The 16,562-nt window shown below is 49.5% G+C and overlaps 1 protein-coding gene across 1 annotated transcript in view; it reads right to left on the reverse strand.

The window, feature by feature from the left end:
* Positions 1–881: 881 nt before the first annotated feature.
* Positions 882–16,562, reverse strand: part of FSTL1 (follistatin like 1) — an 80,385-nt gene continuing 64,704 nt past the window's right edge. The window contains exons 6-11 of the mRNA XM_073309556.1: positions 13,644–13,774; positions 9,758–9,876; positions 8,440–8,552; positions 6,653–6,763; positions 4,864–4,961; positions 882–4,540 (exon numbers count right to left, since the gene is read on the reverse strand). Coding sequence (XP_073165657.1) covers positions 4,496–4,540; positions 4,864–4,961; positions 6,653–6,763; positions 8,440–8,552; positions 9,758–9,876; positions 13,644–13,774 — 617 coding nt within the window. The 3' untranslated portion in view covers positions 882–4,495. The remainder of the gene's footprint in view (positions 4,541–4,863; positions 4,962–6,652; positions 6,764–8,439; positions 8,553–9,757; positions 9,877–13,643; positions 13,775–16,562) is intronic.

The raw sequence follows: 16,562 nt of genomic DNA on the forward strand, positions 1-16,562 counted from the left end.
GATGGGGTGGTGGGGCTGGTACATGCACTCTGCTAGCTATGTAAAGCTCTGTCTCAGGTCCGGGAGAACTACCCCGACGTGGAGAAGGGGGGAGAGAATAATACGCATTTTACAAACATCAATTCATTGATCCCGCCAACCCGCATGTAGGGTACTTTGATCACCCCCAGCACAGAACGATGCAGTGACTTGCTCAAGGTCACGTAGCCATGCTGTGTGTGGTACTGAATGCTCGATAGTGGCATGGAGTCTTTTGTACTGTCCTCCAAACACAACAGTGAATCAATGTCAGTGCTAGGAGTAAAAATCCTGCGCCGTTTGGCCATGGGTTTGTTCTGCCCGACCAACCCACCCACAGCGCATGGAGAAGGGAGGCCCTTGGATCCTTACTAAATACGGATCTTGTGGTCACATCCCGGCTGGGCCCCCTCATGCTTGGTACTGTACAGACACATCATGGTGAGAAATTTGCTGGCCTCCTTTTTTGACTCCATTGCATGAGTAACTGAACGAGCAGATTGGGAAGGGGGCATGGAGCAGACTGGGAGGCAGCAGCAACTAATGACTAGAGCAAGTGACTGGGACTCAGGACTTCTAGGTTCTATTCCCTTCTCTACCCTCGACTCTCTGCATGACTGTGGGCAAATCCCTTCCTCAGCTTCCCCATTTATAACATGGGGTAATGATAGTGACTCACCTTGTAAAGTGCTTTGAGCCTTGTTGGAAAGCAGTTACAGTCTGCAAGTGCAAATAATGAACACTCTTATCTTTATTGCTGAGAAAGGAAGAGCGATTGGGAGGACTGTCAAGGGAGCTCAGAAACCCTAAAGCGGATTGTACTTTGGTCTTATTTAAAATAAAAAAAAGGAACAAATGAAACATTATGATTTTGTTTTGTTTATTTGGCAGTTATATCCAACTCCCTCCCCACAAAAAATACAAAACCAAGTAACATAAGTGCACGAATGAAACCTACAGAATACTGATAAATTTCACACACATACACAAGGGAGAGAGAAAGAAAGAAGGGGTTATTTTGTGTTGGCCTTTGTAAAAAATGCCTTTCCCGCCCCTTGCAGACTCTACAGCGAATATCCTAGAGAACTGGCATTTTCCTGACTCACTGGCCAGATCACACCCTAGGAATTCGAGATAGAAAAGTCTGTTGTGTGATACGGTTTTTTACCACTCAGCCTGGGTAGGGCTGTTCCTTATATAGCATACTGGGGCCACACCCTTCGACTTGCGAGATGTTCATGCACCATGTGGGTACAACAGCCCTTGAAACCAGCAGTGTTTTCAACACGTTACATCTTAAATGATATTTTTCTTCTTAGGGAACACAAAGGAAATGAAAAGGTTCTGTAGGAGGCAGCCCTGTCTCTACAGAGAGCAATTAACTATGGCCCAGTTGTCCTGCTTTGATCTGTGTGGCAGTGAAATCTCCCAGACTTTGCCTCACCAAGGGTCACTCTTGTGGCTTGTCAGGGGGTACCACATATTTTGCATAAACTGGAGCAGATTGCGGCTACTGTTTTATTAGGATCATGCTGTTGAGACTACAGATCACAGCATGCAATGTTCCACGTTGACCTGAGCAGCCTGACTGCATTGCATGCTGGGACCTGTAGTCTTCACAGCCTACACACCTACAGTAAATTGGAGGATTCTCACAGGCCATGTTGCATAAAACTCTGCAAACTGCATAACGCCTTCAGCCACAGTTTGATGCCCCCCCTCCTCACTGCACATACTTGGCTCCTCAGCTGACCCTTCCTACTTTGGGATCTTACTGGTTGGGAAATAAGCTGTTCTTCCCACTGATGAAAATGTTTGCTTTTTAAGGCATGTTGTTGCATTTTCCCTAAGGCACTTTAATGGGGTAAGTGGTCTCAGCTGGAAGGTGGTAGGAAAGGAGGTGGGAGGTATGAGCTACTTTCACTATTTCAGACTAAGGCAAAGAATTAAAACAGTGTGCCAGTGACTCCAGACCCAATGTGCTCTATACATCCATTTGTAGAGTAGGTGGGAAGAGTAGGGGACATGTCCATCGGGTACTCCCATTTCACCAATTCCTCTGATACCACTAATGAGGGAGAGGGAACAAAAATCATTTCACTCTGAATTCCCAGAGTAGCATTTTCCCCCCCTCAAACTGGGTGTCATCCCCCCCTGCGTTCTAGGGACTAATTCACTTCTCACCTACTCCAGTGTAAATCTGATGTAATGCCATTGACATTGCTCCTGATTTACACCAACATGAGTCAGAATCAGCTCACTGTCTTAGTTACTCCAAAGCCTCGAAGCACTGTGGGCAGATTCTGATCTCCTGCTGGTGTAAATCTGGAGTAACTGCACTGAAGTCAATGGAGATACCTTAGAGTTACACAGGTATAACTGAGATCAGCGTCTGGCCCTGTCTCTCTGAAGTCCATGGTATGAAGAGACAGTGGCAATATCAAGACCAAGACAACAGTACAAGAGACTAGCCGATAACTGTACCACAGTTCAAGCTTTCTTCTTTCCCTACACTAACTGACTCTTCCCCTTCTCTGCCTGGAAAGTGCTTTGAATAAAGGGAAGGCTACAGCTCAACTTTGCTCATCTTGCCTCAAGCAGAACTAACTCTAACTGAGGCCAATGGGAGGTTTGCTTGAGTAATCACTAGGGAGTGCCGGGCATGAGGTGATTGTTCAGCTTATTCAAAGGGAGAAGACTGAAGCCAGAATCATCTTGACTCAGCCTAAGTGTAATGACTGGGAATGTGCACCAAAGCATAACTGGAACAGGGAAATGGGTGTGTATGTGTGTGTATATGAAGTAAAGTTGAATATAACAGGAGAACCCATTGGGCTTGAGGGGACGGGGTCACTGACACAATACCATTCCCTCAAAGAGTATCACAGTTGTAACTAGGCCCAGTGTTCAGAGAAGAAAAAAAGTGGCCAAAAGAAAATGATCCAGAAAGGGAAGCTACAATGGTCAGAGATGGACTGATCTGAGCACACAGGCCTGGCAGGCTGCCAGAGGGGGATGTGCGCAGGTCCCTGATCTTAACCCAATTCAGGTGGAACCTCAGAATACAGGCCAGAGACAATCTGGCTGATTTACCCTTGAATTTGACAGAGGGAGAGAGATGATCACTCACATTGCAGGCTGCAGCTGATAGATGTATTAAAAGGGCTAGCTAGATAGCAAACTAAATATTGGACAGTCCCTCTGTCCTTTGTTTAGTGTATTAGCCTGTACTCCCTTCCAGGCATTCATGTGATTTAGGGAGACCTCGTGCAGTAAAACCTGGCAGCACAGGATGGGATAGTCTGCAAACTAGAGAACCAGAGAAAGACCCACAGGGTCTGTCTGCGTCCAGCAGCCTCAATGAAGAAACCCCTTTATATTTACTATACCCTGTCCACTGTGAGGGACACTGCAGCACCAAGCTGAGAAGTGCCCTGAAGCTTTGGGCTTAGAAGCTGTTCTGATTGTACATACTGGATACAGGCAAATGCAAACCGTGCACAGGAATCGCAGCACTTTCAAAAGCAACCAGCAAAACCAATGGTTTTGCTTTCTTGAAAGATCTAAAGCTACTGCCTAAAAATACAAAAGCTCAGTTGCTACCCTAGAAAATAAAGTTGTAAAAAAAAAAAAAAAAAGGATGTGTGATAAGGGAAAATACGGTAATGTAGCACCTTTGTGAGAGGACTGGAGAGATAGGGGGCTAGGAGGACAACAAAGGGAATAGTGTGACTTTGGAGCCCACAAGGCGTTGGAGGAGCTGCTAGGGATTGGCTGGCTGCAGGCAGGGAGGAGGATGCTGGGCAGCTCACTAGGAACTCCAGGAGTCAAGTAAAGTCAATTAGCCCAAGGGGAGATGCCTGAGGTGAGGCCCATGGAAGCTGGAAGGGGAAGGACAGTGCCAGGTGGACAGGGAGGATGGGGAAAGGACAGAAAGGAGAACAGGAGAGGAGGAGGTTGGGAGAAGGCAGAAAGGTACAGGTAAGACAAGAAGATGGTGGTGACCTGAGGCCACATCCCTGGCTGATTGTTCCCCACAGGATGCATGCTCAGCCACAGAACTTTCCCTTACATGTTCCTGCTGCCAAGGCGGGTGCACACTAAACCCTAGAAATTGGAAGATTCCCAGGAGGTTAACACCCCCCCCAGCACTTACCTCCCCCTTCCCCAGGTTTTCCTTTTGGCACAGAATTCCCTGCTCATTGCCTTAAGACGTCCTCTGTGAGGGGTATTCTGGAGGCTGCTGTAATTCCCTCCTGTCCTCACCAGCCTCCAGCAGTGACTCCCCCGACCAGGTGGACTGTGCTCCCCTCCCCTGCTTCCTTTTTTAATAACAAAACAAAAACCTCATCGCTAAACAACGTAAATATCCGTGACTGGGCAACTGTAGCAGACACTTGTGCATACTGAGCTCGGCGCTGAAGGACAGGGCAGTGGATCTGGCCTGTCCCTTGGGCTCCTCCAGTGAGGAGGCCCCTTACATCTCTTTGGTGCTCATTCGCTTGGTCTTCTCAGCCGTCTCCTGCAGAGAGAGAGAGCATTAGATTGAGGCCCTGCGGTTCCACATTAATGCTGGTGAGAGGTGCCAGCAGACTGAAGGCTTCTGTTTCTCTATAGGACAGTACAACATGGGCAGCAGCAGGCTCACCCCTCAAACTACCTCCATCAAATGTGCCTCACCCCTGCCGTGGAGGGACCATCCCAAAGGGAGATAGGGAGTTCCCCTTACCATGAGCCAGTGCACTCCCCGTCTTTGCTAGGAAATATCTGAGATCCAGAGGAAGAAGGTCTCTAGCAAGGAGAAATTTCCAACACAGATTCTGGACAAAGAGATTCCATCCTAACCTGATGCTTTTGCAGTTCTTGAACGTATCTGGCCAGCTCCTCCTCAGTCAGCTCCTCCTCGGGTTGCTGCCCCCCTACAGGCACCTTCTGGTTCTTCCCTGCAAACACAAGTGAAGTTTAGAGCCATCCCAGGTGTTAGGACAGCTCTCAGATGGTGATACAGAGGTGGGAGGCCAGGAGAGAGCCAGGGTGGGTTCAGCCTGTGTCATGCTACAACAGATCTCAGGCTCACTGGGGCTTGCTTTGTCTGGAGAAGTGAGAGCTGATGAGCTCTGACCCCTTCTTCTTTGCTGTCAGGAAAGAGGAAGGAGTCTGTCCCATCCTGGGGTACATGAGGTGTGCATTCATACAACTCCCCCAAGAGTAAAAGATAAATACATCAGAAATGAACTAGGCTCTACCCTCCCTGCTTATTATTGAAAAAGAAAGCCAGTGGCTAGTTCTGACGCCTTCTCTGGCTAAACAAATCTTGGGCAGATAGAAATACACACGACACACTCCATGTAATTGGCACATCTGCTTATTCAGGACCTCTCTCAGGGAATGTAGCGAAGCCCAATGATATTTAATTTCACTTAATGGACATGCTTTCTGCTCATTTATTGGTATTCAGATCTGCCTGACTCTCATGCCCCTTTGGTCTGCTTACTCCTCTGACAGCAGCCTTTGGTCCCACCACAGCTATGACACAGGCAGAAAGGGTGAGAATTGTTAGCCCATTGCAAGCTACTTGTTTTCTCCCTCCACTTCAACGACCCATGCTAGGTGGCCATGCTGGGTGTCTTGCAGCCACCTCTGATGCTAGCACTGGGCAGGCAGCAGGTACAGTCTCTCTCCCAGCCACCCAACCGTGTGGGCCTGCCTCATAACACAATGGGATCCACAACTCCCTAAGCAACAGCATCAGGACTAAAACAGCATCTTCTCTGAATCAGGAATTCTTGTTACTAGGGGCAAAAGGAAACTGCTCATTGGGGTGAATCAATTCAGAGGCCTCTACTGTGTAGCACTGAATTAATTTTTGAAGTAATTCTGTTAACACTTGTTACTGTTTTACTATCTCCACATCTGTTCATGGTGCTGGCATCTCTCTCAGTGGGAGCTACCATGCTACCGACAGTCTTAAGAGGTAATGTGTTCTTAAGAAACAGAGGTGCTGTTTCCATGCAAAGGCCCTTCAGAAGCAGCAGGGAGGCCAGAAGAATGCAGAGCAGCGCTGTGAGGGAGAGCCCAGTTTATCAAGAGAATAAAGCATTTCCCAAAGTCTTACACAGGGGGACCAACTGGCTTCCAATGCGCAACGAACTCTGTGAGATGAGTTGATCCTCCTGACGTAAGGCGTCCAATTAAGAAACCCACTGGGGCTTCCCCATCTGTAGCTCTGCTCTCAGAGCTTGAAACTGATATGAGGAGACACCACAAGGGACAAGAGATGGATGATCAGTCAAGTTTCATTATAAAGGATACTTCTCTTCACACAAATAATAATTCTTTTTCCTTCTGTAAGAGCTTTTATTTGAAGGCTCTCAAGGCTCTTCTCTAACCGTCATAAATTAAGTCTCCTAACCTCTCTCTGGAGTAGGACAGCATCATAATCCCTATTTTACAGAAGCTGGGGAGACTGAGGCACATAGAGGGCAAGTGACTTGCCCAAGGTCTTACAGTGATTGCGAGGAAGAGCTGGGAATAGAAGTCACAGGCCCAGAAACCCAGTGCCTTGCATAAACCAGAAGACAAAACTTCCTCTGTAACTTCCTACTTGCCCCAGCCCTTTGCAGGTTGTACCTACCCTCACAGGTCATGGCAGTGCACACCCAGTTCCCACAGGCACAGACACAGCGGTTGCACTCCACTTGGGTCTCAGCTCCATCTTCATAGGTTTCATCTTCAAGGGCACATTCTAGAAGGAGCAAGAACAAGGGGCATTGGCTTTGATGTACAGGGCAGATACAGGCAATTGGATTCTGGGAGTTCTTTGTTTCCCCCAAAGCACTTGTGAGTTAGTACAGTGACTGCAGGGGCCGTCACAGCCTCTATTCATCACTCCCACCCGCCCTGGGACATGAAGCCCCATCTTCTGTCGAAGAGCACCACGGACAGCATTTTCAGGGAGTGCTTGTGGGATGTCTGACTTTCCACTGGAAGGGGCAGGAGGGAGTTCAGTTTACTGTTCTACCAGCAGTATCACCATGGCCTGCACTGTATCAGCACCACTGAGAATAAGCCTTGGTGTAGGACTTGAAGTCTTTAAACCACGACTTGAGGACTTCAATAGCGCAGACATAAGTTAGGGGTTTGTTACAGGAGTTGGTGGCAGGGCCGGCTCTAGGCACCAGCAAAACAAGCAGGTGCTTGGGGTGGCACATTTCTAGGGGCAGCATCCCGGCGCCGGCCATCCCGCCCCTAGAAATGTGCCCCCGCTCGCTTCCGCTCTGCCTGCTCCCGAGCACGCCGCCGCCGCCGCCGCCGCTCCGCTTCTCCCCCCTCCCTCCCAGGCTTGCCGCGCGGGAAACAGCTCGGGTGGAGCAGAGGCGAGCTGGGGCGGGGAGCAGTTCCTATTCCCCTTCCCCCCGTTACTTCCTGCGCTCCCCCCACCCTCGCTCACCTCCGCTCTGTCTGCTCCCCTGAAGGCGCTGCCTCTCCCTCGCCTGAGGGGGGGGGAGAAGCGGAGCGGCGGCCTGTTCAGGGGAGTAGGCAGAGCGGAGGTGACCTAGGGCGGGGGGTTGTGTGTGTGTGTGTGTGGGGAGCCGCACGAAGCAATGGGGGTGGGGGTGGGAATCCGGCAAGCCTGGGGGAGGAGGCAGGGCCGGGGATTTGGGGAAATGGTTGGAGGAGAGAGCATGAAAAAAAAAGCGGGGGGGGGGGGGGATTTTTTTGCTTGGGGTGGCAAAAATCCTAGAGCCTGGTGGGTGAGATTCCGTGACCTGCATTGTGCAGGAGGTCAGACTAGATGATCATAATGGTCCCTTCTGACCTTAAAGTCTATGATTCTATGAACCCAGACCCTCCTGGCCTATTGGTGAGCATACTCCCTAGTGAGACAATTAGATCAGCTGCTACATTATGTTTAATCCTTAGAACGCTGAGCCGTTTCCATGTAAATTGCAAATCTACATTGGGTTCAGATGGCTTGTGAGCTACAGGAAGTTGATCAGGGAGGGCATCTGGCAATTGAAAGCCAGAGCAAGGCAAGGCTTCTCTCTGGACTGAGACCTGCCCAGTGCCCTGCCTCCTCAATTGTTCAGACACGCACTTCTCCTCACATGACCCATCTCCCCACTGCTGAACCCCTTACTTGATCACCCAAACATACATTCCCCACTGACATGCCTTTCTGAAACCCACATCCCATACACCCTAATACAAGGGGAAGCTGCAGGGCAGGACTGAGGGGCATTGGCAGAGCTGTGTGGGGAGCCCAGGGCTGGAATAGCAGGAGGGGCTGCAGGGCAGGAGTGAGGTGTATTGGACGTGCTGTGGAGTGCCTGCCTTCTCTGTCTGGCTCTAAGCCCTTCTATTCTTTCCCTGCTTTCTGGAGCCCCAGTTTGTTCCCTGGTGCAGGGGAGAAGATCATACTTTTCTCTGGTGGGTTGAAGGACGGGTTGAGGCACTTGAGGAACTCATTGAAGCTGAGTTTCCAGTCGGCATTCTCATCAGACAGCTCAATGAGGGCGTCCACACAGAGTCCCCTGAAAGGAAACAGATACAATGGGCATGGGGCTCAGGGTACTGTCTCTGCTATGGCCCCTGCTCTTCCCGGTGCAGGGATCTGGACAAGGAAGCGCAGGGCAGTAAGCGCTGGGACTCGGGGCCAGGCCAGCAAAATGACTGTTGTAACAGACTCTACCACATATAGAAAGGAGAAACAGGCTCCGATTGCTACTTTGCTGGGGAAGGCAGGGAATGGGGGATTATTCTGAACAAGTTAGTAGCAGAAGCAAATCTCCAGCTCAGCCTTATCAATGCTATTTTATTGTTAGTTTCACTGCAGAACGAAGGCATTGCTGTGAACTTCTGCCTCCCCTCCTCCCGCCCATCAGCACCCCAGGTAGAAATGGGCCCGGAATGGACTTTTCATTTTGCTGGCAACTCTGAAAAAACAAAAAAAAAGTTTCCTTTTGAGTCAAACCGAAAACACATGTTTTTCTCAATTTATGGTGAATTGAAAAGTTGAAAAAATTTCAAGTCAGGTTAAATGTTTAATCCTGACATGATTTTTGTTTTATTTCAGGCAGTTTGGAAAGCAAGGAGGACTGGATTTGCAAGACACTGAGGTTGAAGCCAGTAGGAGAACACTTCAATCTCCCTGGACATTCAATAATAGATTTAAAAGTAGCCATCCTTCACAAAAAAAACTTCAAAAACAGACTTCAAAGAGAAACTGCAGAGTTACAATTCATTTGCGAACTTAACACCATCACCATCAATTTGGGGTTGAATAGGGACTGGGAGTGGCTGGCTCACTACAGAAGCAATTTTCCCTCTCTTGGTATTGACACCTCCTCATCAGTTATTGGGAGTGGATCACATCCACCCTGACTGAATTGGCCTTGTCAACATTGGTTCTCCACTTGTGAGGTAACTCCCTTCTCTTCATGTGCCAGTATATTTATGCCTGTATCTGTAATTTTCACTCCATGCATCTGATGAAGTGGGTTTTTTAGCCACAAAAGCTTATGCACAAATAAATCTGTTAGACTTTAAGGTGCCACCAGACTCGTCGTTGTTTTTGTGGATACAGACTAACATGGCTACCCCTCTGATACTTGAGGTTGGTGTGAATTCTCTTGACATTTTGAGCGTTACTTCCCAATGGTTGTTTGACTAATGATTGGCAGCTAGCTCTCCCTTCACGTCTGCTGCCCCTCCCGCTTGCCTCCCTGCCCCAGGTTACCTGAGTAGCTTGTTGGTCTCTTGGTCCACATAGGTGGTGATGTTAATAGCAGTTTCATTCTGTTCCACAAACTTCAGGAACTCATTGGAGTCCAGGCGAGAATCCCCACCATCGAAGCTCTATAGGGGTGAGAAGATGGACACAAGAGGGCTGAGGCATTGTCCTGTTCCCATTCCTTTCCCTTTTCCACACACACTTGCAAATGGAGCTAGGTGAATGACCGATTCTTTGGCTCAGTGGCAATGCCAATAAATTGGAAAAACAAAGTTTGGTGTGGGCTGAACTGAATCAGAAATAGTTTGGAATTTCCGGTGAATTGACAAAGCCCTTTTGGGTCTGCTCTACAGCCGGGATTCACACCTGGGTCTTCCACATCCCAAGTGAGTGCCCTTCTCACTGGGCTAAAGGTTATAGGGTGGGGGGAAGAAAGGGATGGAAAGGGAGAGAAGGAAAGAAAGCGGAAGTGCCAGCAGCTGCAGCACCATCTCTTCCTCTTCCTCTGGCCATTTTGTCAATGGCTGAAACTATTTGGGTAAAATTTCTGAATAGTTTTGGTCACCCCAAACTACAATTTTCATCAAATAAACTAGAAGTCCAAAAACTTTCACCCAGCTCTATTTGCGAATACTTAGCACTGTGTAGCACTTTGCATCTTCAAATCCCAACTTTTTTGTGGGGCAGATATCATACCCCCGTATTCTGCAGAAAAGGAAACCGAGGCTTGTAGATAGGAAGTGACTTATCTATACCACCCAGAGAGTTGGTGTTAGAGCTGGGATGAGAATGTAGGAGTCCTGATTCCCACTCCTCTGCACTGGCCGCTGGTCCACACTGATTCTCATTCACCTCTGGCTGCTTGCTTTATAGCCACAGCATGATCACATCATTTCCTTCCTTTGTTCCAGGTGGCCCTTAGCTTCCATACATTTTCTGGCATGAAATGGACCAATTATGTTTTAGCGGTGCTGGGTTGGTGCAAACTTTCAGACAGGTGTAAAACCAGGGTCTTGACTGTCATGTGCTAATGGCAAAGAATCACAGGAAAAGTCACTTTCTGCTAACTCTGAACAAGAGACTTCATTAGAATAAGGAAACGAGGATTATCCCTCAAGCTGCTCTGTCTCCCTCTGCTTCACTGCAGAGCTTCTGCCTAGAACCATCCTCGGCCCCATGTGCCTGTCTTCCAGCTATTGATTTAAAGAAAAAGAACCGATATTTTCACAGTAGCCACATTAGGCCATGAAGATCCCATGTCACTTAAGAGTGGAGTGTTTAGCCACAGTGTCCTAGCTAAATTCCAAGGAGAGTACTTACACTCTACCTTCATAAATTCCTTCTGCAGTTTCAGGATTCCTTTTCACTTCCTATCCTAAACTGGTGCATAGTGTTGCAGTGTACTTTTCAGCAGCTGCTGTGTCCCTTCCCAACTCAGGCGGTTGCAATGCAGAGGTGGAAGAAAAGAATCCTGTTTACTGAATGCTATAAGGGGTGCTGGAGAAATTTTGCTCTGTGGCTGGGTCAAGACACTTCCACTCCTTGTGTCTTAGTTCCCTCTGGTGTCCTGAGGCTCCATTCATCAGTGCCTGTAGATTGCTTTGAGACCCCCAGATGAAAAGTGGTAGGGCAGGGAAAATTATTATCCTCTCTGCAGCCAGTGCATAACGGTCCTGCTAATGTGTCTCCAGCTCCATGGGCTCTGAACATCACATGTCCCCCAACATTGTTTACAAGGAGGGCCACAGTTTCCACAGAATCAGGTTCAGTGAAGTCTGCTTTGTCCAGCACTGCATGTCCCCCTGCTGCCCTGAGGTCCCTGTATGGGATCAAGAGGCCTAATAGCACTTGACACAAATCCCTTTGCAGGTCTAGCCCTTGGTGGCTCATGTCCCATACTTGAGTCACACTAATGAATCTCACAAGACAGGGTCTCATAAGGGAAATGGCTGAGCCCCCTAACTGCTGACCACTACTGAAAGAGAAGAGGAAACGAGTTGCCTCCGACACTCCCTGCTACTGAATTCAGCAAAAATGAGTTGCAGTATCCACAGTGAACGAAGAGGTGGTGCTGCAGGGCAGGACTGAGGTGCACTGGCCGAGCAGTGTGGGGAACCCAGGACTGTGATAGCAGGGGGTGGGGGGGAAGAACAACTGCAGAGCAGGAGTGAGGGGCATTGGCAGAGCTGTGTGGGGAGCCCAGGACTGGGATAGCCTGGGGGGTGGGGGGGCTGCAGGGCAGGAGTAAGGGGCATTGGCAGAACTGTGTGGGGAGCCCAGGACTGGGATAGCCTGGGGGACTGCAGGGCAGGAGTGAGGGCCAATACTGGGTGAGGTTCCCATGGCTACAGCAGAATTCCGACAGGTCAGGGTTGAGATGTATTTGTCAAGCTATGTAGGAATATTTGCACAATCTCCGCCACCATTTATTATGCCTCACTCACATCAGCCCTGTTAGTCCCCAGTTCTCACCCGGACTAAATTTCATCCCAAAATATTGTAAAGCCCCTGGGGAATGGGTGTTACCTGGTGGATGCCATTAAATGCCCAGGATAAACTGGGGGCAAGGGGTGTTAGCTTTTGCTTTCCTGCTGAGAAAGGCTATGGCTTTGTCACGGGAGCATTCCCCAGCCTGAGGCTGGAATCAGCGGACAAAGGAAAGAGGAAACTGTGAGATGCTCAATCAAGTGAGCAGGAGCTGGTTTGCCTCTGTGCTGCAGACACGGGTTTTCATTGGGCTCATAGCAGGGGGAGTGCTCCTCAGAGTGCTGACATCAGCGGAGTGAGCACATGGCTGGCTCTGGATAATACATCACAGCCTGTGGCACAGGGCGGCCCTTTGAGGAGGGAGCTCGGGGCGGTGTGTTTGTGGGGGGGAGGGATTGCGTAGCTCTACCCTGCAGGTCACCCCATCATTTGGGGTGACGGCAGGTGCCCAAGGGTGAGCCTGAGGCAGTGAATCACTGGAGGGCTTCCATAAAAGGCACCAGTGTTAATGGCTATAAAGGCTGAGAGCTTGGGGCAGGGAAGGAGCAAAGAGGCTGGCTTCTCGGGTCCCACCAGGGGGTCCCATCGCCATGGCAAATTTCAGAGCTAACTCCTGCCAGGTGCCATTAATCTCTCACTGTCAACACCTCCTTATTTAAACCATCTGGTCCCCAGCTCCCCGCAGGCTCTGGGCCACGGCAGGATGGGGAGGGGGGGGGGGGAATGTGCTGAGGGTGGCAGAAGCAAGCAGGGAGTGTGGGATCTGCCAGTTACACAAGGGGAGGGAAGGAGGGAGGGACGGGAGTTTACTGACTCCAAGGAAGGCACTGAATGAAAAGGCTGCGAAGTGTAAGAGGCTATTCTCTCTCTTCCTGGCTGGGGATTTGAGCCGAGTCTCTTGCCGCATCAGGGGCTTTATCCTTTGAGATTGGGCTCCCAAGGAAAAGCCCCCACATGCCTCCCACCCCAATCTGAATTGGGGCAAAGGGCTAGGACCACCCCCAACCTCTTCCCTGTGCCTCACTTCCACTTGCCCCTCCCTGCTGCGTTTCTTGTCTCTGAAGGCTCAGCACTTACATCTTCCTCTCCCTTTTCCTCAGTTTTCCCTCTGCAGTTCCCCACCCCCACCTACCCGAAGAGGGGGGGCAGCTGCCTGTGTGTGGGTGGGCAGGGGGGGAGGGAAAGGGGGAGGCGGGAGGTGCTGCTGCAGGCAGCTTCGGGCCTGTACTTGGTCACTCTTTGTATTACATAAGAACCGCCCCAGACACTCTGGTCTTACTCACACTGCAGGGGCTTCACTTACTATAGCCACCTGGCATGTCACTGAAAAGTGCCAGCAGCACTGCATAACAGCGTAGGGCAGGAAACAAGGGCTCATCTCTAGGGCTGCCCCAGCCCTCTTTACCTTGAAATACTTGTCCAGGACTTCGCTGTAGTTACTGCCCTTGGAGAACCAGCCATCTGGAATGATCTCAGCCTCAAGCCATTGGATAATGCGGCGCCGGAGCTCATCCCTGTCAGACTGGTAGCAGACAACTGCTCAGGAAGAAGTGAAAGAAAGGGTGAGCGAAGAAGAAATGCAACTGAGAGAACATAAAGAAACAATTGAAAAACCAACACCAGGTTACAAGTGACAGAGTTTCCCTTTATCACAGAAGGGGTGTGAACCGAGATCAGCAATCTCCAAACCCAGCTGGAGGTGCTGAGTGGTGAGCAATGTTTGGGATGAGGGTGACACCCAGTGGAAAGGCAGGAGAATGGTAACGACTTAATCCCCTCAATCCCCTTTGCTTTGGTGATTTCCTCTCCCTCTTGTCATGCGGCAGGTGGAAGATGACAAAGATGGATCCAGAGCCGACTCCTCTCTGGTCATACACAATGTTATCCTCCAGGGGGCTGACAGAACACCCAGCCTGAGGAGGGAAGGAGGCTGACCATCCTGGTCCCCCCAGTCTCTTGTGCCATGGGGAGAGCAAATGTATTTAGCACTGGCGAAGGGCACCAGATTGGCAGCCATGGAGAGAATAAAGATCTCCATCCACAGTCTTGGGATAGCCTGGGCTGAGCAAACTTCCCTTACTACACCCTCTGCCAGTGTCCCCCAGCACTGAACTTGAGAAGCCCATCTCTCAGGGGGAGGGGATTTCAGTCTCCAAGCCTCTCCACTATGTCTGTCATGGCTATGACACCACTGCATACAAAAAGGAAGAGAGTAAGTGCTCATCAGAGATTGAACTGAGTTTGTTTGCTAAGCCACTACTCTCCCATGGTGGCTGCAGTCGTATGTGCCAGAATCTGATCTTTTATTTAAGAAAACCAAAAATTTAGGGCCAGGCCCTCAACTTGTGTAAATTGTCACATATCCATTAAAGTCAATGGAGCTATGACAGTTTACCCCAGCTGAGGATCTGGCCCTAAGGAGCTAGTCCTTATGGCTGAAAAGAAAACCTCCCATAACCAGACAGACAGGGAGAGAGTAGCTGGGGGTTCTGTAAGGTCAGCTATGAATTCTTTGGTCGTTATGATGTGATTGTCACGCCCCGAGAAGGTCCTTTGTCTTAGGTTTGCATTCAGGAATTGATTTGTCTTATAAGGATTATTATTATTTATTATTTGTATTATGACAGCTCCTAGAGGCCTTCACTGACATCAAGACCCCATTGTACTAAGCACTGTACATACACATAGTAAAAGATAGTCCATGCTTTGAAGAGCTTACAGTATAGACAGACAAAACAAAGAAAGAATGGGAGGGGAAATGGGGGGTGCAGGGAGGTTAAGGCCTGCCTAAAATCACACAGCAGGTTGGTGGAAGAGAACCCAGGTCTCCTGACTCAGTCCAGTGCCCTATTCACAAAACAGTGCTGCCCTGTTTCAATGGCATAATAACCTAGCCATCCTTGAAGCATACTTTGGAAAGCGTCTGCATAAAAATGGGACATGGGACTACATGTTTTACTGTGTATCTGACTCTACATCAAATGTGCTCAGGGAACAGGATGGCTGCTTTATCTATCAGCACTACCAACTCAGCCCGGTTTCTGAGAGTCAAGCTGGGTTCTTTTCATCTTGTGCATCATCACCAGTAACCCTGACCATCAATGTGCAGTTGAGCAGTCTGCCTCCGTACCCCTCACACTAAAGATTCTGCAATGGGAACTTTGTTAACAATTCTGCTGATGCTAACAATTCTGCACAAGCCTCAGGAGCATCTGACTCCCTTTACCAAAGCTGTATGAGCTCTGTATGCAGTGCTGTTGTAGCCGTGTTGGTCTCAGGATATTAAAGTGACGAGGTGGGTGAGGTAATAGCTTTTAATGGACGAACTGCTGTTGGTATGACAAAAGCTTTTGAGCTTACACAAAGCTCTTCTTCACTCAGGCCTGGCCTACACTACAGTTAAGTTGACGTAAGGCAACTCCCACAATGTACCTCTCCCACTACACAGACTTAATAACTCCACCTCCACCAGAAACGTAGTGCTTAGTTCGATGTAGTTAGGTCGATGCAGTGTCAGTGTAGACACCGCGTTGCTTACATCGATCGTTGCTACCTTTCAGAAGCCATCCCACAATGCCCCACGCTGACAGTTAAATCGGTGCAAGCATTCCTGGTGAGGCCGCGCACTGCTGCCACAAGAAGTGTAGTGTGGACGTGTAAAACCAATTCAGTTACCGCAGTGGCTGTACGTCAACATAATTTAGGTTGACTTAATTTTGTAGTGTAGACTTGCCCTCAGATCTGGGAAATGTACTCAGAGTCATAGCTAAATACAAGGTGAAACAGTGTTTAGCACAGTTCTCAAACTGTGGGTCGGGACCCCAAAGTGGGTCGCAACCCCATTTCAATGGGGTTGCCAGGGCTGGCATTAGACTTGCTGGGGCCCAGGGCCAGGGCCAAAGCCCAAGCCCTACCACTCGGGGCCAAAGTGCGAGTCCCACTGTCTGTGGCTGAAGCCCTTCAGCTTTGCTCCCCAGTCCCGAGGCGGCAGGGCTTGGGTGGGCTCGGACTTCGGTCCCCCGTCCTGGGGTCGTGTAGTAATTTTTGTTATCCGAAGGGGGTTGTGGTGTAATGAAGTTTGAGAACCCCAACTTTAGCATAAGTAGTTAACACGTATTTCAAAGGGCCATTCAAGGTGAAGTGGCCAGTTAACACCTCTCCAGTTGTAAGGGGGAAAGGCTGGGGGTGGTGGTAAAGCCTCCCCACTAGCTTTTTTGAAATGTGTGTTAACTACTTATGCTAAACAATTGGTTCCACCTTGTATGTAGTTGTGACACGGTGGGTATGTCTACACAGCAAAGAAAAACCCGCAGCTGGCCCATGC

The sequence above is a fragment of the Lepidochelys kempii genome, chromosome 1 (genome assembly GCF_965140265.1).
Source record: "Lepidochelys kempii isolate rLepKem1 chromosome 1, rLepKem1.hap2, whole genome shotgun sequence".
Taxonomy (NCBI): domain Eukaryota; kingdom Metazoa; phylum Chordata; order Testudines; family Cheloniidae; genus Lepidochelys; species Lepidochelys kempii.